The sequence below is a fragment of the Phoenix dactylifera genome, chromosome 4, assembly GCF_009389715.1.
Source record: "Phoenix dactylifera cultivar Barhee BC4 chromosome 4, palm_55x_up_171113_PBpolish2nd_filt_p, whole genome shotgun sequence".
Classification (NCBI taxonomy): domain Eukaryota; kingdom Viridiplantae; phylum Streptophyta; class Magnoliopsida; order Arecales; family Arecaceae; genus Phoenix; species Phoenix dactylifera.
In genome coordinates, this window is record NC_052395.1 from 8,119,731 (window position 1) to 8,146,957 (window position 27,227).

Sequence of the window (27,227 nt, forward strand, 5' to 3'; positions counted from 1 at the left end):
CAACCTAGGACCTCACCTAAAAAAGCTAGCCGAAAATTATTATTTAGTTTCCCGATCCTGCATAAGTACTAAAGATCTACTTAGCGAATAACCAATGTGGGACTAAATATATACCCACATGGGTCCTTATAGATATATAATCAAACAATGGTGCCGACAAACAAAAAACAAAAAACAAAAAACCGAGTGCATTTTAAATGAGCATCCTTTTCCATGGTATATTTGCCTTGCCATAGCATAAATCACAAAATAGATTCCTACGTGATCGCGTTATGTCTTGGGCTACGTGCATGAATCCACATGACATCCTAATTAGACTCATACAACAGAGCTCAGCAGAGCGCTTGAGGACACAATCCGGGGGAAACCATAACGAAAAAGAATACTTCATATTAGCTACTAAACTAGGAGATGAATGAATGCACGGTGATAATCATTAACCCCACAACGTTTCAGAACCTTAGAATGACGAATGCCACCAACCACTACAACCCAAGACCTGCTTTTCTCGTGGCCATGACGCAGTTGGTTCAATATAAAACAGACCTGTTCTTTATTCTGCATTCATGCCACATTAATGAGATACATTAATTCAAATAGAAAATGACCTTAAAAATAAAATAGCATAAAAAAAAGACCAAGGACTGAAAGGGAAGAGTCGAGCTTCATGCTCTTTGATTAAAAAAGAATCACTAGTTGCCGAGGAATTAGTTGCAACCATGCACAAAACTTTCATCCACCAACTACCGCAAATTTATTAACCATAAGAGCACAAAATTTCAACGACTCTTGATCCTTTTCTCATGACTAGGGTATAACACAGAAATCTTAGCAATTAGCTATAAGAAATAAGCAAGCCTTGGCTATAAAATACGTTGCATTACTATAGATTAAATCAGTGCCATGATCTACTGTTCATGTGGTGCTTGTGTCGCATGAAGTTTTAGTCAGATACCAGTTTTATATACATATATCTATACATACACACACTGTTATTCAGCTCACCTTCTAGTAATAGGAGTATCAATAAGGGTGTCAATGCTCTTCTAATTCAAGATGCAGAACAGAAAGGGAGGACCTTATTTGCCCAGTAAATGATGAAACGGAACAATCAGTGTTGTTTGAATGATAAGTGTGCAGCTTATTATTGCCAAAGTTACATATCCCAGATCACAACCCTGTCTCAGAAAATTTGTTAATGACAAGTACTTCCCAGCAGGTGGATTTTGCTCACTATAAAATGAAAAAAAAAATTGCAACCTCTGATAATTATTGAGCACCAAAAGATACCAAAAAACCAAGAAACTGATCAATTGACTCCATAGAGCCATTTCTCGGCATTGCTGGCATAAGAAACTAACTCGCTAGGTTCAAACCACAGAGCAATTTCATTCCTGGCTGTTTCAGGCCCATCACTTCCATGAATTATGTTTCTGCAATGAAACCATACACAAAACTCAGAACTTATGTCTGAAAAATACATAGCATGCATTGAAAAGTAATCACAACATGCACTTGACTAAAATTCACATACTTGGGAAATCTCTCCGAGTTATATAACCAAAGATCGAAAACCAAATGATTTTTTGTCAGGCAAGCGGAAAAAATAATACTAGATGTTCAAATGTACGCAAGAATACAAGGCTGAATAATCTAAGTAAAAGGTGAGGGATTTGTTTTGGCCCTTACTTGACCTGTGGTTGCCAGTGGTAACTAGGTTGCTGGTCATGATTTATACCATGCAGACAGTTTGCCATACAGACAGGCTTCTATGAGGAGTTCCTTAAAGTTTCCGTATTTATGTTTTTTTTATTGATCTTTAATTTGACAGGTAAAATGGTTAATGAAATGTAACATGCAGAGATTTGACATGGACAGGCTACCGAAAGGAGGATTCTTGGAAGCCTTATGGCAGAAATTTCAGGTAAAGAGCAACCAGTACAAGGATTCAAGAACCTATATCTTTCTCTAGAAGAAAACATGCCCTGACAACCATCTAATCATAGGGTTGTTAGCAAAATATATTCCACCATAATTTATTATCACCCCTGATGTTACCACATCCTGCACATTATTGCCAGAATGTATCCTAATAAGGGCCTATTAGGATATTCCTACAGGATTGGACTAAAAATCCTGCAGAAATCGGGCCAGGCTTGTCTAGCACATATCTTCTAAACTATGTGCACAGATTATGTCTAGTATTATAGAATTTGAGGCCTGGCCCAACCCTTGTCAACTAGACCTCTTCCAGTCCATTCCTATAGGATGGAAAAAAAAAAGACTCGATTAGGTCATTTTTTATCCCTATAGGATCCAAGCCGGCCCACTCTGAAAAAATTCTAGCGAATTCTGTGAATATGGGCTTTGCCTAGCCTGTGTTCTTGTAAGTCCGGTTGGATTGCACAAGACTATCCAAACAGGCCCTAAGTTGTTTTAAAAACTTGCCTTGACCCACTTTTTATGAGTCAGAATTCTGCTTTGTGTATCGAAACGAAAGGCCAAGAAGCACAGGAAACAATATATAGAAACGGTTGATACACTTAAATCAGCTAAACTTCAATTTAAGCTGAAGAGTCCACAGTACCAAAAACTGAATTCTACTCTCAGTCTCAGGAGGCTGAGACATGAATATAGCATAAATACTGGCATGTTTTAAGTCCCAGTTTGCAGTCCAACATAAAGACACCAAAGAACCCCCAAACATGAAAGGAAAACCAAACAATGAGTGCATGCTTGCTTACAGATAAAAATCCGACCTACATGAGATTACATACCAAAAAATGAAGTCCATGCAACATAAAATGCACTCATTGCAAGTCTTTTTGATGCTTAAAGCAAAGCCTCACCTCCACAAATATAAATTCTTAGCCCTCAATAAAAATCTTGATTCTCAGTTCAACTTAAGAAGTCCACCTATGGAACAAAAAATCTAACAGAACTTCCATAAACTGTTAAAATACTATATCTTTCGCCCATAAAATATAAATACAGAGTACATCAAATAAGTAAGATTCTTATTTAAACCCATTTTATGTCAGAGTACAACCAACAAGAAAAAAAAAAGTGAAGGTTCCAAATAAAACAAATGTGTTTCCATTGTCGGCAATCTAAACTGCACATAAAGTCTCATTTTTTATGCAGATTATCCAATGCCGGACTGCTTTTTAACTCCTTTTCAACTTATGCCCTTTCATGCTCTTACATTCTGCCTTTCTGCTGGTAAGGTTCATATCATATTGACATCCCATCCACATTATGTTCCACATAAGTAACTCCTGGTCCTACCATAAACAATTACATTTAATAAAACTCCAAACAACTTTTTGGACTCTTCTAGGAAAACTTTAGGCTCTACAGTTAGAAATTTTTCAGAAAAGCAATTTTCCCCTGAGAGAACTCTAAGAAAAACAACAGACTGCTTTTACTCAAGGAAGATAACTTTTCTAAGGTAACTCTATCTTTGCATCACCTTCCTTCTCCCATAAAATGGTATTCTAGCTTGTCAATTTGAGCCACATTTCTACCAAACATTCTTAAAACATGTTAATGAATGCTATTTAATTGTGTAAATGTTTGGACTTGATGCCATCTGTCTACATGCTTTTAAAAGACAATAATATAACTAATATGGAACAAGCATGCTTCGCCAACACATAATTGAAGCCAAACAGGCCTTACACTCATTTTTTTCCCTGACCTAAAAGATGCTCCTGAGTAATTTTTTTTTTTTTGTTTTTTCCTTTTTTTCCCCAGTTGTTAAGTTTGCAAGACCACTCAGATTTAAGCTATTTTGACCAATACCAGCACAAAGGATTGAAATTTCAACACATTAATTGACTTATCCCAAATTATAATCAATGCTTGATTGCTAAATTTATAAGCAATGTGCAAGATAATAAAATTGAAATTGAACTACTTTGTTCCATGACAATGCTGGAGCTCCTTCTATGTTGTACTAGAAGCTTATAGTTTGTTAGGGTGGGGGTGATCTATGATCTTAATAGTCGAGAGAAATTGCTGGCACTTGAGTAGGATAGTCTTTGGTTCGAGAGTAGAGGGAGAGAACCATTGTAGACTCCAGCCGAGAAGACCAGGAAAAGGAGAAATGGTTTTGACTAGCAGCAAATTCATCACCTTCACCTCACCTTAATCCATTCTTTTCAATTAGATATCATATAGGGTCACTTTATTTTTGAAATGTTTCCCGTATTTTATCTACAAAAGTTATTGAAAAATAAATAGAAGTGCTATAATGCTTCATTCACTTCAGAGTTTCTACTTCAGAAAATTTTCACTCAAACCTAACAAAAAGAGAGGACCATATCATGACAAAAACGCTCAAATAAGTTTCAAGGGAATACCTTCCAACAACCACAGCAAGATCTCCTCTGATTGTTCCAGGCTCAGATTTTTGTGGATCTGTGGTGCCAATTAGTTTTCGACCATATTTTATAACTCCCTCTCCTTCCCAAACCTGCAAAGAAAACAAAAAAAGAACCAATTTCTTTTGCCTGAGAAAGAGAGCTTTTTAGGTCAAAATGTTTATAGCACAAGAATATATCCACATTTCTTACCATGGCAAGCACAGGACCAGAGCTAAGAAAATCACAAAGGCCATTAAAAAAAGGTCTATCTTTGAGGTCATGATAGTGTGTCTGAGCGAACTCCTTGGAAGGAACTATCAGCTTGATGGCAACAAGCTTATACCCTTTGCGCTCAAAACGTGATATAATCTCTGCAATCTGAAAAATGCAATTCCATTATCAGGTATACTCTAATCAGATGCAAATCAAAAATTCAATTGTCTGGAACATCAAATGCACCCCCCAAAAAAAAGATCAATATAAAAAAAAAATAAACCCAAAAAACTCAATCAAAAGACCTTCCCATTACATATCATATGTCAAACACAGTAAAGGAAAAGTTATCAAGCTTATCAGTAATCTAAAATCAAGAGACTAACTTGGCAAGTTCAGAAAGGAAAGCCTTTTGATCATTCCAGTAACTGGATAGATTCTTTAAAAAATTACAGTTTTTCCCATTCCAAAAGCTAACACTGAAGGAACAGCTTCAAAAGACCAGCAATGATGTTCGCCATTCAGTAAAGATGCAACAATCCCCATTACCAAGGAAACACCAAAATAAAATGAACAAACCTCAATAACATATGGCTTTTCCCCGTCCTTTTTGTGTCAAAAAAGAGGATGAGTCGAAAAGAGCATTGTTGCAAAGCAATGCTGATAAACATGGGTTTGTTAGCTAATAGTGAATCTGCTGACACATGGGACAAGCCAGCATAAGATTACAGTAACTGATAAAATAGACTGCACAAACTGTACATGATGCGAGAAAAGCACATTTTTTTTAATCGGCAGTAAGAAAATGGATATGGTCATGCACTTCATGTCTTCTTCTATTATTAAAAAAAAATACATCACTTCCTTGAGAAATCAGCAGATGCAAACACAAACTAATTCCTTTAAATGCAAAAGACAGCATTGGAGTGATGCAATGCACGATCCAGACTATGTTGATTGAGTCAATATTTCATCTACAAAACTTGATTTCAACCATATTTGCACTTTCATGTACTGATATATAAAAGATATCCCCTCAAAATAAATATATACAAGAAATTAATGTCTTACCAGTCCTCTTTGCACTCCATCAGGCTTAATTGCAATAAATGTGCGTTCTAGCTGAAATATATGGAAAATAGCCTTTTAAAATTGTGATACAAATTTCAATTGAAGGACACCAGAAGGAATCTTAACAATGATTGTTTGGTAATATTACCTCTGCAGCATGTGCCTCCTGGTCCTGAAACATGTATGCTGGGAGAAAAGAAAGTGAATACAAATAAATAAAAAAAGTTCAATGTAAATATGAAGACAAATTTAGAAGCTATAAAATAAAAAAAATCCACATAAACATTAAAAGATGAAGGGTTGTATAATATTACTCCCTAAAACATCTGTGTTTGTAAGATCAGAATCAAAAGTTAGCTATCTATGGAGCAAAAAAAGTTTTTTCCATACAACTACAAAGACCATAATCCAAAACCAAGTAAGGAGAAATTGTGGAAGAGCCGACACTCAATGCAAAGAGGAACCCACAAAATTAAAACAATAACTTGAACGGCAATAGTTTCACTCAAATTGTACTGATGTGTCGAGCCATGTGCAGATAATTTTAGAGTTATAGAATCTTATAATATTAACTACTTTAACTTTGAAGTGACCAAAGAAGTGAAATCTTAAAACCTAACACTGAAACATAAACTATAGAAGGGATACGTTAAGAAATCTGATAGATAAAGTGAAACACCAACCTGCAGCAGGAATGGAAATAAGACCAGAAACCCATCCCCTTGGTGTATTCCTGAGATCAGCCTTCTCATAAAATGAAGATACTGATAGCGGCTTTCCTCCGAGCGTGGTTATTGTAGCTGCTGCTGCAGTTCGCCCTTCTGCATAGAAAAGCATTTCACATAGTTAAAGTTGGAATATTGGCATATGAATAATTTGCAATCCAATAGAAGGATAGGTAATTGTCTTATGCCATTTATGCAGGTCAGCAAAATTACATTTTCTCTGTAGTAAACTATAGTAAGTTAACTCTGAAACAACAGTAAAGTGCAGAAGAACATCAATTCCGCCACATGATGATCCACAAAAACAGAGATAGTTGATAGTTCATGTTGTAATTCAATCCATAATGCAGTAGAAATTACGTGATGATGGAAGAATTAAAAATCCAAATATCCTATCAACATGCCTCCTAAGGCCCCGTTTGGATATTTCTACAGGAATATTCTGCAAGAATCGGGTCAATTAGGCCATTCAACCTGCATCTTCTAATGGCCCACCTAAGTCCTAGCCTAAATCATAATCTGTGGGCCTGTTGGTCTGTAGGAAGAAAAAAAGACCCATGGAGATCTTTTCTTTTCTTCCCATAGGATTCGAGTTGGGAGAGTGTCAGGTTGATATGTTCCAGCCCAAATCCTAGAATGTGGACCTGTTGGTCAGTGGGAAGAACCCGCGGGATTTAAAATGGGGTTGTTAGGTTGATATAGGCCATGCTCAAATAGATTTTCTAGTCCATAAATCTAATAGGAAACTCAGCCCAAATCCTGCTGGATTACTCAAACAGGCCCAAAGGGGAAAAAAGTACACCACAAAGCTATAGGTATAATGTTATATCGTGACCCAGGTTGTCAAAATAATGCATGAAAGGGATGATTAGTTGGAGGGAATCCCTGAGAACCTATGCAGTCAAAGACCCACCTTGTGCAATGCTGCTGGGCAGCTGCCACGACAAACGGGAAGAGACAGTCATTTCAAGCTCCTTCAAGTAGACTATTGGTAGTCACCAATTAAACACTACATAACTTGCATCAACGAATTAAATAAGAGAATTATTGAATGCAACAATGATCCCTTCAAGTCATCTATGAAAGCTGATGTTTGTAAGGCTATGCATAATCGAGTACATGCTGGTTAAAACACTTCTACTCATGATGATATCACTACCCTTCAACATTTTTGATATTATAAGAGACCTACCAAGCGGCCCTTCATATAGAGAAGCTTAACATGTAACGATTGTGGCAAATCCCCACAAAGAGCTCCTACTTCATTTCTGAATGGGAAGATGTAAGATTTTAGAAAAGCGGTCATGGACATCATATAGGCTACAAAGGGAGGAAGGTAATTTTCTTCCTAGCATGGCTACTTGAATAAGTTATTCCTACGAGGACACAGGTATGGGCTGAGCGTCAAAACAGAAAAGGACCTTGATTCTCTATTTTAATAATCTCAGTGTACTTGATGGAGCAAAATGCGAACACTTTAATATAAATATAATAAAGGGCAAAAAAAGAACTAGGTAGGGATGAGGAGCAAATCTACTACAGGCATAGAAGTTGTACCAAACTACCACTAGAAGGCAAAGTGATGTACAACGAGAATCCAAGGAGGAAGTAGTAAAGAAAGGTGTTTCAATTTGAGCTTGGCACTCTAAAACATGTGGAAAGACCTAAACTGACATGGATAAAAGTTGCATCAAAAGACTTGAAAATGCTTGAAGATACACTACAGTTAGCCTTTAACATGAACAGTTTAAAAAAATACAGACTCATAGGACCCACCCACAGTCAAGGAAAGCTTTGATGGTTAGACAAATAGTCTCTGGTCAAGTAATGCTACAGAAAAAGTAAGATGCAGTATGGTTCTTGTATGATGCTAGATGACATGAGAGACATTTCATATCCATCATTAGATTAGACGTAGAAATAGCGGACACTATATATGTTTCAAATTCTCACATCACCAGATCTTTCAAAGTTGCAAAACGACTAGCCATTTAACCATTTAGAATTAGAAGAGTGCTTAGACAATCAATCAGCATAAATAGCAGCTCTTTGTTTAATTGCTTTGCTGCCCCAAGACCACCTAAGCGACCGCTTAATCATGAAAACAGCCATTTCCATAAAATTTGGTTCAATTATCAACGGCACCATCAAACTTCTATCCCTTTCTTGAATATATAAACCCAGAAAACAACCTACATTTGCTTCTCGTGCTCTGTCTTAGCTTGAATTTCTGAAACAAGTTGTCGACTTTTGTAGTATGATCGAACTAGCAATATCAAACATTCCAAAGCGGAATAGATTTAACCCCCAAAACAACCACTCGAGTACAGTCTGATAAACAAATCTTCTGGCGATGTGGCCCCATCGGTAGCCATTGGTCAGCGACTCAAGTTCCAATTTGAAACAACAGTCAATCCATGATAAAACGTCGAAAATTGAAATCCAGGCTCCAGAACAGACAAATGTAGATTCCAAGAAAGACGGAAGCAGCAAGGAGCCCACAACTACTCACCGGACAAGAGCGGCGAGCTCCGGGAAGCGGCCAGGAGAGCCCTCACCGTCCGGGGAGCCGATCGGTAGACCCGGGAGCTCATCTTCGATCACGAGGTGTGCCGCCGAGGATAGGGTTGGGCTCCCGCGGCTCTCGTCCCGTGGGGCCTCCTTCTACAGGGTGCGGGTTAGGCAACGGATGGGGCGTTGTATTACGTATTTACCCCTACACTTTCCAGAATTACAAGCCACTCGATGGCGTTGACGGGGAATAGTATAGGGGTATTTAGGGCATTTTGGAAGTAAATGGAGTCCCGCGGTCCCGCTCCTCGACGGGCCCGCGTGGTTGCCGGATATCGCGGGGAAGGAATCGGTGCCGCTTAAACTCGAAAGCACCGATTTTGCTGGGCTGGAAAGAAGCGGACGAATTGATTCGGCGGGTTCCGACCTTGATGGGAACGCCGGGCCTCTCTATAAATATACAAAATCTCAAAAGATTATAATAATTACAATAGTCTCCAGCAATTGGATGATGCTTATGCTCCGAATAAATTGCGTCAGAAAGCCATCTAATAACCATTAGAGTCATTCTCTAAATGAATCTATGAAGCCTATAATATATGTATAGTATAATTGAGATCCTTCCATACCGCTCTCAACTCAATCGTCCTTTGGCACTGGTCCCGTAAACGAGTGAAAAATGCCTTGTACAGTTTCCCTTTTCCCTTTCAGCCAGTCCAAGAGTTCAGTTCACTCGAAAGCGGGTAGCCATTAAGGAAAGCGGCTGTTGGATATTTGGTTTGAACCGGTTCCGCCCCACCCCTTATAGTAAGTACTGGTGAGAGGGAAAGAGCGCTCCTGCCCTTTACCCAAACAGTACAAGAATGGCAATCCACCTATTGGTGTGCTGCTGCCCTCAATCGACCTGATCGTCCCAATTCGGCAGATACAAAAGCACCACTGTCACTTCAAATTACAAAATATGCCCTACCTAGTTCATCTCTCTCCAGAACACTACCATCAAGATTAAGGCTGTGACTCTACCCGACCCATGTTAGAGGACCTGTGGGGTCGGGTCGGATCGGGTCCTAAAATTAGTCTCGTTTTATTTTTTGAGTCAGACCCGAGTATTGAATTCAGACCCAATTCGATTGACCCATTTGAAATTTGGATAATTTTGAATTTTCAATACTACGACTCGCCCTAATCCGACCATAGTTTCTCTTTATTCACCTGCACATTGGTTTCGGTGAGTGATGGGTCTGAGCAATGCCGGCCTTAGAGGAACAATAGCAGAACTGCTGGAACCCAAACTCCTCTTTACTTCTTTGAGCAGAATTGTGAAGGCTTGGTGACCCAAACCTATTTCCTCTCCAGCACATACAGTGAGATGATAGCTTGGGGAGTGCCGATGAAGTGTCGGAGAAGGAGAGGATCCTCTTCAGGAACTTGATGCTCTTGCTGTTGCTCTTTGGTGCAACTGCAAGCTTCTTTCACTTCTTTAGCATCTGCCGAAGCCTAACTATCTCTGTGATCATGTTGGGCTTCTTAGAATCCATGGATCTTATTTGATAGCTTTCCAAATGCTTTAAGAAGACAAAAACTCTCTGTTCGTGTTGGCAGTGATGGTCTGAGATGCGATGTTGGGTGGTGCTTCAGAATTTAAAGAGAGCTCCAATCCTTTGTTTAGTATTTTTCTTTTGTTTATTTTTATATGGCTATTGGTCATCTTACCTGGGTTCTGAGATCATTGCCTGGGGAATCAAACTGACCAACGGCTTCTTCTTTTAAAATACTCATATGAATACGACTACAGCTTTTTTTTAGCAAGTCTGGGCCTCATCCATTGGTTTCTAGGAAAAAGGCACTGCTTGACCTTGTGCATAAGAAGGGTCCTGGACTGTTGATTCCGATCAAAATGCTGATCTTTCAACGATCTTCCTATTTCCTACAGTAGCCACTATAAACACTATATGTACTGTCCCAGCATGTGATTTTCGTACAATATTTATTATATTACTGTCTCAGATGCTAGAGCGATTGAGTATCATGGAATACCATTTTCTAATCAATAATATAGTTATTGGATTCATATTGGCTAGATAGCAAATTCAACATTTTTCTTTTTGCCAAAATTCGCACCCAACCGAGACCCGAATTTTTTTAAGTTAGATCCGGGTTATACATAAAACCGATCCGAATAATCCGTTGGATCAAAAATTGTAGCCGTGAACCCAAATCGGCTCAACTCGATCTTTTATTGGGTTTGATCTGGATCCAAAATTAGGCTCCGAATAAGAAACTTAGTTGGGTCGGAGTTACTCGTGACCCAATCTGACCCAACTTTTTTGCACCCCTAATCAAGATTGATCAAGAGAAAATAGAAAGATGATGGTTCTCAAGAGAAATAAATCACTTTGACAGATGCAGCAATTACGAAAGGAAAGCCACATATTGCTCCTGTTGTCAAAGATCTTTTGGCAACTATCGTCCGAAGAAAGTCATGCTTTTAGAAGAATAAATCTAGCACTTTGTTGTATATCTTTTACTGTATATATTCTCGTTATATTTCTCCTGCGGAACTTCCTTTTTCCCAGAAAAATGACATTCTTGTAAAACTTCAAAGTAAACTTTGCAATTGCATCTGGCTAATGATGTGTCTAATATTTAGTGTTATCATCGTAGACTTCCTTGAAAATCATTCCGTTACTTCCGGTTCATAGCGATAGGCACCTCACTTGCTGGTGTAAGTTAGCCTAGTCGTTTTAACGGTGACAATAAGCTGCATGGATGCCTAAAAAAGTTCTAAAGGAATGGAAAATTTGTCGCTGCAAGTGGAGAGGATTGGATTGTTGGGGAAATTAAGCGGGTATCTGAAATCCTTTTTACATCCGATGTCCGAAAGATGACATCAAGGGATGCATCCCATCCCGGGCGTAAAATTTCAGGATTTCATCATAAGGTTTCTCCTGATCGGAGGCATATAAAAAATGATGTGGTTTTAAGCCATTCTCCTTGCAGCCCTGATCTAATAAATTGCAAAGAAAACCATACCACATCACTTCATCAGTAAAAAAACGTCCACAATTTTGAAATATGATTTATATTTATCTTTCGAATTTTGGGCACCCAACTATGCTGACTTCCTTCATGAACGGTCTAGATTTTTCTATTAATATTGTATGAATTTCATTCTTGCTACGCCGTACTAACCTGAACTGGACGGTACAGAGCATACCGTATGTACCGGTTCGGTACCGATACCCGGTATGGATGGTATACCCATACTCGGTACGCCAAAAAAATTCGATACCGTACCATATCGATATTGTGTTAGTGCGGCATCGGGATAGGATCCAGTACCAGAACGGCGAATCTTAGTCCCATTTGTACCTTAGTTGCCAAAAATGGTTCCAATCTACTAGAACAATTACTACCTGTAGAACAATCTATATTTTTGAAAAGGTGCGGTAGGGTGTAGAAAGACTTTGCACCCACCGTCAAAATCAACATTGGTGATTGAAAAACAAAAATATAAACCATTGGATAGCTTAAAATATTTTATATATGAAGAATCACATATTTTAGAAATATCTAGCCTATATTAGCATTAAGCCATCCCAAATATATTGGTGTAATGGGATGATATAGGATATTGATTTAGAGGCGACTTGATATATAGGACAGGGGTTCACAAAATATATGATTTTACATGAATAGATACTTTAGACCTTCTAGATCATATCCAATAATTTAAATTTTTAGTTTTTATCACCATTACTAAATTTGATTGCGGGTATAAAGTCTTTTCTTCTTTCTTGCTAATAGCAGAAAGAAGCTTGCCGGATAATCTGCATCAGAGTTAAGCACATGCAGAGCAGGAGGGAAGGAAGAAAACCAAAGTAATTGAATGTGGAAGAGAAATTGCGATGCTTGCCGGATAATCTGCATCAGAGTTGCCTTCATGAAAAATATTGGTCACCCGGAGTCGATGCTCATGTTGGCAACTAAGTAAACTCCGAGCATCTACATCAGATTTGCCTTCCCGGAAAATATGGGTCGTCCGGTCTCGATGCTGATGCCGGCGACTAAGTAAACTCAGAGCTTCCCTTGGAAGTGGATGATATCATGATGCAAAAAAGAGCTACATTAGAAACCAGCAGAAGAGTTTGAAAGACTTTTCCTTCAGAGATGCAATCCAACTATCAAACCAGTGCACGAATAAATATATGGGCAGTTACCGAAAGATCTTTGGGTCAACATATGGAAGTATAAAGCTTGCACCTCGCATGCATGAAAATTGTGAAGCAGAAAAGAATTATCTAAAATTCTTAAAATGGTTGTTGGCAAAGAATTGATCACCACAGTTTATCTACTCTTTTGTTTTTCCCCCCTCATTTCTTTCCCTCAATTCACCAATTTCGACATCATTTTGGCGCTCTGTGAGGCTGGACAGGGATTGGTACTTCGCAAGCAGTCTCATGCCGGTTTCTCCTTATGGAGCAACAATCATCAACTGGAAGTGAATGAAGGTTCCTCTTGCTTTCGTCTAATCAATAATGTATACCCAAGTCTAGCCTGACAAAGCTGTATACAGAACACAGGCTAATTCTTAATCCCTGCTAAAAAGGAACCAATTATTAACAAGCAAAAAGTAGAGAAATTCCAAACCTTCATCAGCCATGTGAACAAATGCCAACTCCTAGTTGTGGTTATTTTCCATCATTCCATAGTTCCACCATACAAATCTTAGAATGTAAAGATTATAAAGATTGGTATAAATGAATGAATGCAAAGACACCAATCAGAGGACTTGAAGGATATGCATTGGTTTGTACAAATAACTATTGATAAATCAGAGCACTTGAACACCCTTTCTCCAAAAACACTATTGGTAAATCATATCTCACATAGCTGGTTAGAAAAGGATGTGCTTACACATCTGGACCATTACATTGCTATGCTTAGTCATGTTTCTAAAAAAAATATTGCTAATCTCAGTTGTACAAACACCATTATTGCACAACAATATAAAACCCGCAGTTAAATCCAAGCTCTCACTAAGTTATTTACAATGATCACAACATCATATGCACCAGCTATGATTTGACAGAGTCCTGGGATGTCACGTCAGATTCAAACTTGCAGTCAGCTCTTAACGCTGCCAACCATGAATCCACCTGAAAACAGAGAATACTTACAGAATTACAAGGTGGAAGTAGCAAAGGACAGTTCAGTCTATACAACATTTATATTACTACCAATCTGTATATTAAGGTACCCAGTCCAAGAGAATAAATGATGGCTGCAAATCTTCTGAGGTGTCCTAGCACCTTAAACAAGCCAAAAGAGAAATTTCTTAAATATTGAATGCTAAGATGTTCAGAGTAGATTCATATTGATTTTTCACTCGAACATTGCAATCAAATGGTGATGTAAGCCAGTCATCAAAATTAAGGCTTACCAATTTGATGATTGATAACATGCAAGAAAAGTTATTCTTTCCAAAAAAAGAAAAATGGCCATAATAGCTAGGTTATTGATGAAGGGGAAGAAACGAGAATACAATTCAATACAAGAAACAACGTGTCTCTATTGGTATGTTAAATTTCAGATGAATTTTAAAACTAAGAGGTTCTACATAAACTCACAAATAATAGATTTTCTGATATTGACATGGAGAGGATGGTTGCATTTTTCAATTTACTTTTTTTTTTAACTCCATTAACAATTATCCCAGTAACAGGATAAAAGGATAGAACGAATATCAACCGAGGAGATCAAATAAATGCCAAAAGGTGACAACAACAATAGAGTGGTCAATTGATCTGAGCAGCTTCAGTTTGGCTTCAGCTCAGCTCAAGAATAAGCTCAATCAGGTTCAGCTCAAAGTTAATTGACCTGAGCTTAAACTTGATTCTCAGGCTTGATCAGGCCCAGCTAAAGTAAGGCTCAAAACTGGGTGATACTAAATGCTTCATTGACTGATACCACATAAAAACTTTAAGTGATGGCTCGGTTAGTATTATATTTTGGGGAGTAATGATACATTTGATTGCATATTTCACATTTGTTTCCTGAATTCTGATGATTAAGGCGTTGACTGGTGCATTATTTAAATGGTTAGAAACATTTTAAACTTTAATTAAACTTGAGACATGCTTGAATTGATTTTAGCTTGATTCAACATTATCAAGCCAATAGAAATAGGCCCATACTTGGCTTCGCCCAAAACTAGGCTTGAATAGGAATGGGGAAAGAAACCTACTCTTATAAATACCTATCACTGTTGTTATGGGGGCGACTTAACCCAGTGAATGAGTCATGAAAAAAACGGAGAGAAATAAATCAGCACCTTTTATAATAGACAGAAATATATGTGACATTATGCATGGATTTAATTTACATATCTAGCATCATAATACATGTTATTTGACAGAAACCACTAAAACTTGTGCTTAATTGTTGCAAGGGGTATGTTACCCTGACCAAACATTACCAAGTCCAAAAACACAAATGCACAGCCTTTACATTTTTATAGTCATTTCAGTTACTTCTGGATATGGGAATATAAGGCTTATGCCTCATCAATGAAAAATACAGAAACCTTTTACAGCTAACGAAAGAAAATTTGGATGTTGAAAAATAACAGTTGTCAACTAATAGCCTAAAAAATAGGATATACCTGTATTTTGGAAGCACTTGAGCATTCAAATCGCAATCCATGACAAGTCAAAATGTAAAATGAATATCTTTTTTGCTCATCTTCTTGTATGAAGCTTGGCAATGACCCAACTTCAACAACATCAGATAATAGTGTGGAGTCTTGAGGGCTCAAATCTGCACAAAAAAAAATTTAAAAGCACCAGCCAATGAGCTGCGTCTGGAAATAATTAATGCATATATTGTTTTTTTTTCCCTGGAAGACCATGGATATTGTCAATTGCAAGGCTAAAACCACTACACAACACACAGATCCCTACTGTCCTATCTGATTGGAAACTTGCATTTCAGTAACCTAAAGATAACCCCAATCCACCAGAACAATGACAATGCAACAATATTGATTCCTAATACCATCAATCGAAAAACTATTGTCATCACAAGTCTTCAGTTCAAATATTATAGGTTGTGTGCCACATTGTACATTTCCTCATTCAAAATGCTGTGCACACAACATAGAAGCAACATGGTTTCATACCAGAGCTTTCAACTGTTCTCTCCTTGCCAGCAAAATTTTCCAGATAAAAAATGGTTGTAGACAATTTCAGTAATATATGAATCAACTGAACTTCTACAAGGTAACTATATTTTTTTTAGTATGCTTTCTATGCTGATGAGTCATCTGAACTCCTACAAGGTAACTAGTTTTTTAATATGCTTTCTACGCTCAACATCTTTATAGTAGCTCAAGATCTTCAAACATGCCTGTCTTACGTGCATGAGTTGGAGAAGAATTAACATATTTTTGACTAGGAGAAGGATCATACCTGTAGATTTGAGATAATAGAAGATGCATGACCCTTGAAGAACAACAAAGCGTGAAAGCCAATCATCAACTTCTGCATCATCTATAATAGGTGGTTCTCCAGGAAGTTGTGTCCATCTCTATGTAAGTAGGTGGAAGACAAATAAGTAGTACCAGTTTACCACACATCAGAGGAATGCATATGCAGTTACAGAAAATATGAAAGGGATATAAGATAACCAATCTGAGGTTAAGTGGACAGTACAGTTCGAATATAGAGATACCCAGAATGTCGTGCAGACCTCAAAACTTCATCAAGATGTTCCAACCTGGACATAATACAAATGTCAAGAGAATGAGCAGATAAACTTTCAAAAACAGGATATTAGGTTCGAAAGAAGTCATGATGCAGGGAGTAAGGTGATTTAGGCACTACAGTGATTACAAAAAAGATGACGCCTCATAAAAGGAAGTGGCTTGAAGAGCAAAGAGGGAGAGATGGTAGAGATACGGTTCCAGTCAATAATATACAGAAGTGGTAGAAGAGCGATGGTGCTGCAAGGGGATGAGGAATCACAGGCAACATGGGAAGAATCAAGATGACCTGGGATAGCCAGGCCCTAACCCAATACATGGCAAATTAACACTATGGAGGTCCTTGTTAGGGAAGGAAGAGAATGCAAAGTGGAAGGAGAGGATGGATTCAATCAGGTTAAAAGAATAGCCACAAGCAGCAAAGAACCTTCAACTCTTCAAGTTTAGAATCTATATTCAAAACATCTAATTTGAATGTTGAATAATCCCCATAACCAAAAAAAGAAAGAAAGAAAGAAAAAGAGAGGAATCAAGTCATTCAAACATACAATCACGATCTCTTTTCTATGAATGTAGCTTTTCGTAGTTGGTAATTGATGTCATGCATTGTGTAACAGTAGAGTTGTGAATGAAGATAAAATAACAGATGCACACCAATTATATCTATGTTTAAAAGTAAGACTAACACAACACTGAGGCTATGTTACCTGTCCAGTTTAACTACCATAAGATGCTAAAAAACCTAAAGTTAGAGAAAAATTTAGTCTCAGATTTAAATCTCAGAAGTCTTGCATGAATATTTCTAAGAGAACAGCAAACCTGGTCTTTCCATCTCAAAAAATCACTTCCAAAACTGAATTTCAGAAAATTACCATAAGGACCCATACGTGAAGATAAAGATCCAGAATATGCAAAGCAGAATACCCAACAAAGTCACTGAACATAGATTTTTCTCAAATACAAATACAAACACGTAGTATATCTTACTGAGCTTTCAGATGAGCTTCTCTTTCTTCCGCATCTGCAATTTCAGATTGAAGTGATTCTACTTCAGCTTTAGTCAGCACAATCTGTAAAATGAAAACCACCATCTCAATAAGATGACATAAAATAATTAGCAACAAGTAGAAATATATGCATGTATGCATCCGAGCATGCATGTATATATGTAAGCTGTGCACTCAGGTAACCTTATCATCATCATCACTGCCAGATGACCAATGAAGACGTGGTAGAGAAAAAAAGTTCAGCAAAGATGCAGCTCCCATCACTCTTTTTACAGCCGGCGAGTGGCTACAAGATCTGTACTAGAAACAGATGCTATAACATCATTAAAGGTGAATAAATTTAAAATATGCTCATGTTATCCCAGATATAACTTAAACCTCAATGAATGATCAGTCCTTGGATTCCTTGTCTGTAGACAGTCATCAGATGCTTTTCTGGCCTGGAAGTACTCCGGGAAAACCTCTATTTTTCCATAAACATCATCCATTAAGCCAACTCACTTTTGCATAGGGGTGTCTAAATTTGAACGTAAAATCGAGCATCTAAAAGTGTATTGCGTTGCTTACAACTGCAGGAAGAGTATCTAACAGGCACAAATCAGTTTTCACACTTCCCTCTATTTGCAAATATCAATTTATCATATGTAACCAAAAAAATCAAACAATGGTTATTGGGATGACAAATTTAGTCTGTGAACTTTCAAGTGACAATACCGAAGAAAAAAAGGAACTTTAAGATTAACCATTACATTTGAATGCAAAGACACTATTTAATTTTCTGTCAGGTGAGGGACCAATTATTAGTTAAGACAACACAAAAGTACAGTACCAAAAGCAGCATAAACTGTTGATGTTATCAAGACAAGTAATGTCAAATCAACTAGATCAAAAAGTCAACAAGCATTGATGAAATAAATATGTTAAACTAAATTTGTATGTGTAGATACCAGAATTCATGAAGTCAAGGTTGGCCGAACCGGGCCGAACCGGGCCGAATCGGTCTGTACCGAGCCCACCCGGTAGACCGGGAAGGTTTGGCTATTAAAATCGGGACCGGTCCCGAACCGGCCAAAAACGGCTAGAACCAGACTGAACTAGCTAGAACCGGCCCCGAACCGGCCGGTTCCGTTCGAGCTCGGTGCAAACCAGTTCCGGTCATGAATCGGCCGGAACCATTTGGAACTGCCCACCCCCCCCCCTCTTTGTTTTGTGACAAAAGGTTGTTGGGAACCGGCCTTCCCAACATCCTTGCTCTCTTTCTAAACCTCTCCAGCTCTCCCTCTTTCCACCATGGCAAAAATCACACCGATTCAGCACGATTGAAGAAATAAATAAGGTATGCTTCATCACTCCTATCTCATTTTTTCTATTTCTTTTAGCTCGAAATTTACAAAATAGGAGAAGATCATGCCAAAATTTTCAATTTTAGCTTGATTTTATGATATGTTGTAGATCTATACATGATCTACACAATGACATAAAAATTTTTAATTTCTAAATTATATATAATTTTTAAAAATTAAAAATGTATTTTTAGATTAAAAAATAAAAATAATAATAATAATAATAATAATAATAATTCAAAAAAAATATAAAATTAGAAGCTTATTTAGGGGTATGCAAGCTACTCTTCAGAAAAATTTGTTATCCATTTATTTAAGTTTTGAGGCGATCATCCACATAGTGGCCTAGGCCTAAATTTAGAAAAAAGTGAAAAATAGGTAACCTTTGATGCATGCCCACAGGTTTAAAAAATATATGTAGCATCCATTATTGGGTTCTACATTCATCTGAGCTGAAATTAATTTTTTCAAATATTTATATTTAAAAATTATTTTTTAATCTAAAAAATGATTAAAAATATATAATTAACACCAAAAATTATGAAAAATAGTAATACTTAATACATATTTCAGAAGTATTTTCTGAAATAAAAATATATTTTTCAGAATTTATGATATTTAAACATATTTTAAAATTTAAAAATTATTAAAAATATATATATGAATAAAAAATATGAAAAAATAGTATTATGCATTAGATAAATCAAATGTATTTTCTGAGGTAAAAAAATATCTTCATCGTTATAAAATTAAGATCCGGGGAGCATCATACGAGTCGAATTTTGTTACTAGTTTATTCGGATGGCCCCTTTACAGCCGTTTTATCAGCCAGAGGGCACCTCTTAGAGCCAGAGCTTCAGCGAGAGATTCGAGAGTGCTTATAACCCAGAGCGTGTTACTTATGGGATGAACATACAAGACTACAACACTGCTTGATTAAAGGGGTGGGCTGATGTGCCTTCTGATTATGAAAATGATCTAGATATCTATGAGAGTCATCGCCACTTGACGAGATTTTAAATATCGGAATGAATGTTGTACTTTAAATATATGTAATTAATTGTATTTTTTATACTTTTCATCTCACTAGTTGATTTTAGGATATTTCATGTTGCTTCTTATAGTATGCAATATCTCACTAATTATTTTATATTTTGTATCACTTTAAAATAACAAGATGCATCATTTAGGTTAAATCGGAATCATAGAAACATCAGAAAAGAAAAAAAAAATCAAATTAAACTTAAAATCATTGAAAAGATTGAAAAAGATTGATTACCAATTAATTAAACTTGAAACACTCAAATTTGATTGATTACCAATTAATTAAAATCATCGAAAAATTTGAACCGGGTCTCGGTACCGTTTCGGCGGACCTTGCATGAAGTTGATTTTTTTTGTCAAATTGCAAATTGCCAAATTGGGATCCAAGAGTGTTCTGATTCAATACCTTCTGAAGCAGTAATGGGCCCATATTTTATGAAAAATTGAAACTAACTTTTATCATATCACTGAAATCAGAAACAAACATTCTGTAGAGATCCTATCTGATTAGACAGAATACTGTATGAAATATCATGACTAAAATGGCCTCAGATTAATATTGACGCATTTTGTTGTCCTTCAATAGCCATGTTGTTGTTATGATCCCTTCGACAACTGATTTCGATGGTTCATCTTGTAGAATAAGCACTGAAAATTCACGTATGCTTATTGCCTGGTGCATTAGAATCCATATACCATGCGGGTGTGTTGAAGTCTTAAGCAGTTCAGCTGGAGTGCGCATGTCATGCCTTCTCCAAAAAGACTACTAAAATTCCTAATTTGGTTTTCATATCCATTATGATAACCTTTATTTGGAGATTCCATCCTGCTGTAAAATTCAATGAAATGAGCATTTAAAATCATGATCATCTAGTTTTTTTAAAGATGGATCAGCTGCCCAACTTTCATTTGATAGCACGAAAGTGAAATGATGCAAACTAGAAGATTATTAGATTTTTCAGAATTTCAATTTAGGCTCTCATCAGTGTTTCTCCAGATATTCATTAGAATGAAAATGATATCAAGATATTGAAAGAGAAATAGATCATCAAGAACTACGTTAAATTATAGTACATAGTTTTCATTAATTCATTCAAAGTGGAAATCAAGATCTTATCATCTTTAAAATGTCATATTTGAAGATTGCACATGTCAGAAGTTACTAAATTGGTCAAATAATGGACTAAGTCACTTCCAGAGTCACTAGGAGTAGATATCTTTGCTTTAGAATGGCTTAGTAGCCCTCGTATATTGGCTCTATATTAGCCCCCCTCTTCTTTCTTTGTCTCAGTCTGCTTCAATCCTTTATGTCTTTCCTCATCTCTCCTCCACTGTTTCTATTTAAAGGCAAAACATGTTTTCTTCTCTATGTTCGCCATAACTGATTGGCACAAATCAAATGCATCTGGAGGAATCAATAAGGTTCAAGGATGCCTTTTCCTTTCCTAAACATAAAATAATTACATCTTATTGCCTTTTTTCTTTTTGGTGCCACGCTGTCTTAATACCGCCATAAATTCTGATTGTTTATCAAGAAGTAGCTCGGTATAAAGATCGCAAATGCAAATCTGGTTGCACCAATCGAAGAAAAAGAAATTAAATATCTTTTCTCTTAACAGAAAGCAATACTATAAGAATATTTACTCATAGATTACCAGGATCACTCTTAACATTTATCAACCATCCTAGCAAAACATTCAATAACATAAATCCTTGCAGTTCCGATTTCCGAAAACTCCCAAGACCAGCAACATCGAGCCACCCCAAATCAAAACCATAAACACCAAAGAGATCAAAATCCCCAGCAAACATGCGCAGCTGCTAATACATGCAATTCAGATTCGGTGCCGATACCAAATTCATCGATCGACCTAGAATCCAAACTCGACCCCCGATCCCTAAAGCTAGACAAGCTCATAACAAGAGAATGGAAATATGGAATCCCCGTTGATCTCAACAGAAAGCAACAGCAGAAAAAAAAAACGGAGGGAAAATAAGCATTGACAGTTAATCTACGATAATTTCGATAACAACGAATTATAAACAAATTAAGGAAAGAATTAAGAAGGGAAAGAGCCAAACCTGGGCTAGGGTTTTTCGTTTGCAGGTGCCGTCGGAGTTCTTGGATTCTTCTTCGGTGCTGCTTTTTGAGAAAGGCGTTTCCCAGGGGTCAGTATCGGGTCGGGAAGTCTGGCGGGAAAAAGACGGTTATGCCCCGTCCTGTCCGCCCACTTGGTGAGACGTACACGGCTTTGTCTGTGGGGCGGGGGAATCAGAAGGCGAACGAGATCAGGTGTTCCCCGGCATGCTGGGCTACTGGGAGCGCAATGCGACAGGAACAGATGGCATCATCCTGGGACCACCTTTGGCTAAAATCACATCAAGCGTCTCACAGGGTGCTGCGCATCTTAAAAATGGTTCATTTGCTTTATCCCACCAGAAAAAAAAAAAAAAATCTTTGCTGAAATATTTTTTTGAAAAACTAATATCTGAATATAAAACATCTGAAAAAAAAAATTATGTTTGAATGAGCATCTACTTTTTTTTAAAAATTATGTAAAATATTTATTATTTTCTTTAAAAAAACCTTAGTTTATTCTATTTAAAAGCTTAAAAAGTAATTTTAAATATATATATATCTTAATTTTCAGCCATGGAAATTAGGTTTTTCGATGTCCCATATGAGTTTTTCTTTTTTATAAAATATGATATTCTTATTTTCATGAAAAATCTACTTTTCTATCTTTTTTTTTTTTTTTGAAAACTCCAACTAAATATAAGGCATTTCTTTATTTTCATATTGATTACACTTTTTTCCTCCTCTTCCTACCAACCAAATGAGTACTAAGCTTTCTACAAAAAATAAAATAAAGGTGCTTAGTTCACTTCTACTTATGTGGGCACTTACCTATCACTGATCTGTCGGGCAAAGTTTTGTCCTTCATTTCTTCATATCGATGGTTGTTTAGTTTTCTTAGTCCTCGATCCATGTAGATAATAAGTTATAATTTCTAACTTCTCAATTTCCGTAGTCACCGTTAGATTTCTTTCACAGAGATTTAAATAATACTAAAATAATACAAAAAAAATTAAAACATTGATTGAATTCATAAATGATTTGTTGGTTATAGCAAAACTCATCAAAATTGATAATATAGTATACTAAACAAATCTTAAATAATTTTATAAAAAAACATATTAGCATCTAATCCACGCTTAAGTCTTTTTATAATTCATCTTATATGGAAAATATCTAATTAATAGTATCTTTTTATAATTCATCTTATATGGAAAATATCTAATTAATAGTAGCCACATGTATGGATACGTGCATTATGACAAGTTATGTATAAAATAGGTATTGAAAGATATATAAAAGAAAAAAAAGCATAAGCATGTATATACTTAGATACAAGTTGTATGGTTTATGCATTAAAGATTAAAATGTAAACAAAAGATGACACAAACCAAATTGTCATATTGTCAAATTGTAGTCATGGGCTGAGGAGAGATTTTTGCTTCCTTTTTTTTATTTTGGTTTCAGAAAGAAGAAGTCATTGTATCTCCCAGTCTACGTGACTAAACCCATACTGCTTGATCCTGCCAAAGAGGGCCACACTTCCTGAAACTAATTTGCCCTAAGGAATGCAAGAGGATTATGACAGGATGCAATAATAGAATAAATAAATAATGATGTGCTATTTATGATTGGACGGAACAGCAAACTTGGCATATCCCAAACGGAGCCAAGGGTGGGTGTCTTCCTCGAATACCAGGCTGCAGAAAAGGCATAACTAGATACGCGTTTGTATTTCCAAATTGTTGGGGGGGGGGGGGGGGGGGGGGGGGGCGGAAGGGGAATGTCGCTACGCCCGGCCGAGCAGGGGCCGACCGAGCAGACCCCCTCCGACCCGGAAGCAGCCGAACGCTTCCACCAACCCGGAGACGTCCGACTTACGCGCTGAGGTCACATTCCCCCTCTGCGGCGCGACCGAAAGACCACACTTTGTCCTCGTCAACAATTAATGTGTGTGGCCTCTGCAGGCACTCAGCTCACTCAACAATTAAAGCGTATGGCTTCGGTTGCCTACGGACATCAAGCCTCTTACAGCAAGCCCGCTTGGCTACGAATGATAGCATGACTCCACAAGAGCTTGAGAGCTTTGGCCTAATCTCCTGTAGTAACAGCATTGACTCACACGATCGAGTATTAATTTCTACCGCATGCCCAATTGTACGAAATGCTGTTTGCCCCATCACATCACAGGTAACCCAACCCCCTCTATAAAAGGGGAATTTCTCCATTTTGAGGGGGGAAGAAAAATCCTAACTACTACCTCCGTTCATACACTTGCCCTAATTGACTTGAGCGTCGGAGGGCCGGCGCCGGACAGCTCGGCCACCGGCTTTTTGCAGGTCCCCCGGAGGACGCCGCACATCGCTGGATCACCGCCGTTCGCCAAGCCCTCCCGGAGCTCCTCCTCCTCAGCCGACGGCCGCCCCCAAGTCCAATTTCCAGCAACACAAATCTCTCGTCGCAGGGAAAATTTGTACGTTTAGCCGTCGTATCTTTCCAACAAGACTTAGCGGGAGGGGCGGATAGGGGAGAAATCCCCTCTTCCTTACGACATCGTCGGTTGGCGGAGAGTGCATTACCTTTTAGGCTGTACATATATACCGAAAAGCGAACAAAACGGCAGACTAGATTGCCACCTACGCCGCCCAACATTCTAGAGAGAACCTTTGGACACAACAAGAGACTCCTCCTTCATTTTTAGGCTATTTTTTCACTTATGATTCTGTTGGCTGCACCTATTTTAGAGTTGGATGATCGGCCATTATAGCAAAAAAAAAAAAAAGAAAAAAAAAGAAAAAAAAGGGCTTCTACTCTTTTTAGCTACATAAACAACTTGTGCTGCCCTGAAAACAATAATACTTCTACACCTTGCGGCATTTCTTTGGAGTGTCGTCGATAACGTTGTTGTAACTCAAATGCGGCGGCACACGCGCACATATCATATTTATTTTTAGATAAAAAATAAAATTTATGCAAATAAAATAATAAATACTAGAAGAAAGTCTCAAAATTTATGATTAAATTGAGGAATAAGAAGAGGTGGTGGGAAGAAATGCCCACGATGGGAAAGTAGTAGAGAGGCACCATAAAATACGAAGAAGGAAAAAATGCAGATGATTAGGTAGGTACGTGTTGCTGGAAATTGGACCCGGGGCGACCGTCGGCTGGAAGGGGGAGGCTCCGCTGCCTGAGTGGCGGACGGCGGCTTGTCGGCGAGCTGCGTCTTCCCAGAGGCCTGCAAGAAGCCGGTGGCCGGGCAGTCCGGCACCGGCCCTCCGATGCTTAAGTCAGCAAGAAGTCTATATGAGGAAGGAGGGGGGAGCGAGAGAGAGATTAGAGCCAGAGGGAGAGAGCCTTGTCCCTGTGACTTTCGCCGAGCGCCTCCGTGGCGGTATGACTTGGATTTTTCCCCCAACAAGGCGTATTAGACATTTAGGGCTCATTCCAAAATAAATTTGTCCATAATGGGTTTCTCGGGTCCATTTTTTTCTCGAAGAGACCCGATCGATCGCAAATTAAAACTCCGTTAGGGCTGAGAGTTCTCCACTTCTCCTCGGCTTCTCATCTCTCCGCCTCCACCACCACTCTAAAGTCCAATCCGGCAATCTCTGAAGCCTGTCCCTCGTTGCAAGTCACCAGTCCTCGGTCCAATCAAGGAGGAGGTGACCCCTCTATCATTGGCTGACTGTAGTTCCATTCAGGACCTGACATACCGTGATCTTTCTCCTCGGTCTCTTTCATCTTCGGTTTTCTTTGATTTTTCTATTGCTCCACCTTAATGTCTAATACCCGACTAGCCTAGCTACCCTCCGGTTGAGCCACTCGCTGATGGGACCAAAGCCCACCTCTACCGCTAGCCCCACCCGCTACCAAAGCCTCCTCGAGCGGCATCGGGGGCAACATCACCTTGTTCTCGTCGCTGCCATTGCTCCACCTTCATCCCAATGTCACTCTAGTACTTGAGTCAGAGCTGGGCCAGTCGATTCTCGAAGGTGGGGTCAGCGTGGCTGATGCTGGAGGTTCAGCAAGGGCAGAGGAGGAGGAGGAGTACTTAAGCTTGGGATCAAACTTAAGAACAACAAATGGTTAATTTTGTTTTTGCTCTCTATATGAAACTTTAATGTTAGATTATACTTGAATGGTACTGAAGGTTCAACCGAGGCAGAGGAGGAGTACCTGAGCTTGGGATCAAGCTTATGCATAACAAATGGTTAACCATATGATTAAATTCATTTTTTTTTTTTGTTTTTGCCCTCTATATGAAACTTTAATGTTAGATTATACTTGAATGGTACTGGAGGTTCAGCCGAGGCAGAGGAGGAGGAGTACTTGAGCTTGGGATCAAACTTAAGCATGACAAATGGTTAACATATGATTAAATTCTTTTTTTTTTCGTTTTTGCCCTTCATATGAAACTTTAATGTTAGATTATACTTGAATGGTACTGGAGGTTCAGCCGAGGCAGAGGAGTCGTCCTTGAGCTTGGGATCAAACTTAAGCATAACAAATGGCTAACCATATGATTAAATTCATTTTTTTTAAATTCTGCCCTTTACATGAAACTTTAATGTTAGATTATACTTGAATGGAAACATTTGAGCGACTCTTGTGAAACAGGAAGCTTTAATCAAGTTCAGACCGGTCAGTTTTTGGCCCAAATGGATATCTTGGGCTGATCCAATCAAGCTCGGATCTGTATTTTATAAAAATTTTGGAAGAGATTGGTAGGAGACGGAGCCTGGTCCAGGCCCTTACTTGACAGGTCGGGGACCCGCCACCAGAAAGGAAAAAGATTGCAGGGGTTGCAACTCGGAATTAAAACTACTCAAGTTATTTATCTTTGTTGACCCAGCATTCAGACTAGCCTATCCTCACAATCCGAGGGATGCGGATAAATTATTCCAGATAAATGTCAACAAACTTGTCCGACACTGTAACTTGTCGCTGGCTTGACTTGCATGCGAGGTTGGACGCGTTGGAAAAGTCCAAAACCAGGCAGCTGATTCTCAGTCAAACAGATAAGCCCAATCCCATTGAAGAAGCGAAGAAGAACAGACGAAGTCCCCGTTTAGGGCTCGGAGTGCTTTACCCACTCCCCTACTTCAGG

General features: G+C 38.1%; 2 protein-coding genes across 9 annotated transcripts; both read right to left on the reverse strand.

Annotated features, from left to right (window-relative positions):
- Nucleotides 1–1,095: 1,095 nt before the first annotated feature.
- On the reverse strand, nucleotides 1,096–9,041 carry LOC103714193 (nucleoside diphosphate kinase 3-like). Its single transcript, XM_008801361.3, has 7 exons — nucleotides 8,889–9,041; nucleotides 6,335–6,472; nucleotides 5,800–5,837; nucleotides 5,652–5,702; nucleotides 4,578–4,745; nucleotides 4,365–4,477; nucleotides 1,096–1,433 (listed from the first exon to the last, which is right to left on the reverse strand). The coding sequence occupies exons 1-7, from the start codon at nucleotides 8,968–8,970 to the stop codon at nucleotides 1,310–1,312; spliced, it is 714 nt and encodes a 237-aa protein (XP_008799583.2). The 5' UTR covers nucleotides 8,971–9,041; the 3' UTR covers nucleotides 1,096–1,309.
- A 4,632-nt stretch (nucleotides 9,042–13,673) lies between these two features.
- LOC103714194 lies at nucleotides 13,674–22,224 on the reverse strand. 8 transcript variants are annotated; one of them, XM_017844521.3, is made up of 9 exons: nucleotides 22,126–22,224; nucleotides 18,035–18,225; nucleotides 17,840–17,951; nucleotides 17,637–17,719; nucleotides 16,600–16,663; nucleotides 16,357–16,474; nucleotides 15,552–15,706; nucleotides 14,148–14,199; nucleotides 13,674–14,046 (listed from the first exon to the last, which is right to left on the reverse strand). In XM_017844521.3, the coding sequence occupies exons 2-9, from the start codon at nucleotides 18,142–18,144 to the stop codon at nucleotides 14,015–14,017; spliced, it is 726 nt and encodes a 241-aa protein (XP_017700010.2). In that variant the 5' UTR covers nucleotides 18,145–18,225; nucleotides 22,126–22,224; the 3' UTR covers nucleotides 13,674–14,014. The 8 variants fall into 8 exon arrangements, with proteins under 8 accessions (XP_017700010.2, XP_038981386.1, XP_038981385.1 ...); XM_039125458.1 differs by having other exon boundaries at nucleotides 17,840–17,956; nucleotides 18,035–18,119; nucleotides 22,126–22,210; XM_039125457.1 differs by having other exon boundaries at nucleotides 16,357–16,472; nucleotides 16,619–16,663; nucleotides 18,035–18,240; nucleotides 22,126–22,208.
- Between the last annotated feature and the right edge of the window lie 5,003 nt (nucleotides 22,225–27,227).

Bases quoted from the DNA above. Each gene is read 5' to 3' on its own strand.
- LOC103714193 (XM_008801361.3), bottom strand. From the start codon at position 8,970: ATGAGCTCCCGGGTCTACCGATCGGCTCCCCGGACGGTGAGGGCTCTC. The intron at 4,746-5,651 runs GTAAGACATTAA...TGCATTTTTCAG, and splicing joins ATGGAGTGCAAAGAGGACTG to ATTGCAGAGATTATATCACG. The intron at 4,478-4,577 runs GTAAGAAATGTG...TTTTCTTTGCAG, and splicing joins CTGGTCCTGTGCTTGCCATG to GTTTGGGAAGGAGAGGGAGT.
- LOC103714194 (XM_017844521.3), bottom strand. From the start codon at position 18,144: ATGGATGATGTTTATGGAAAAATAGAGGTTTTCCCGGAGTACTTCCAG. The intron at 14,200-15,551 runs GTATATCCTATT...GGCTTGTTTAAG, and splicing joins CAAGTGCTTCCAAAATACAG to GTGCTAGGACACCTCAGAAG. The intron at 14,047-14,147 runs GTACCTTAATAT...CTCTGTTTTCAG, and splicing joins CATTTATTCTCTTGGACTGG to GTGGATTCATGGTTGGCAGC.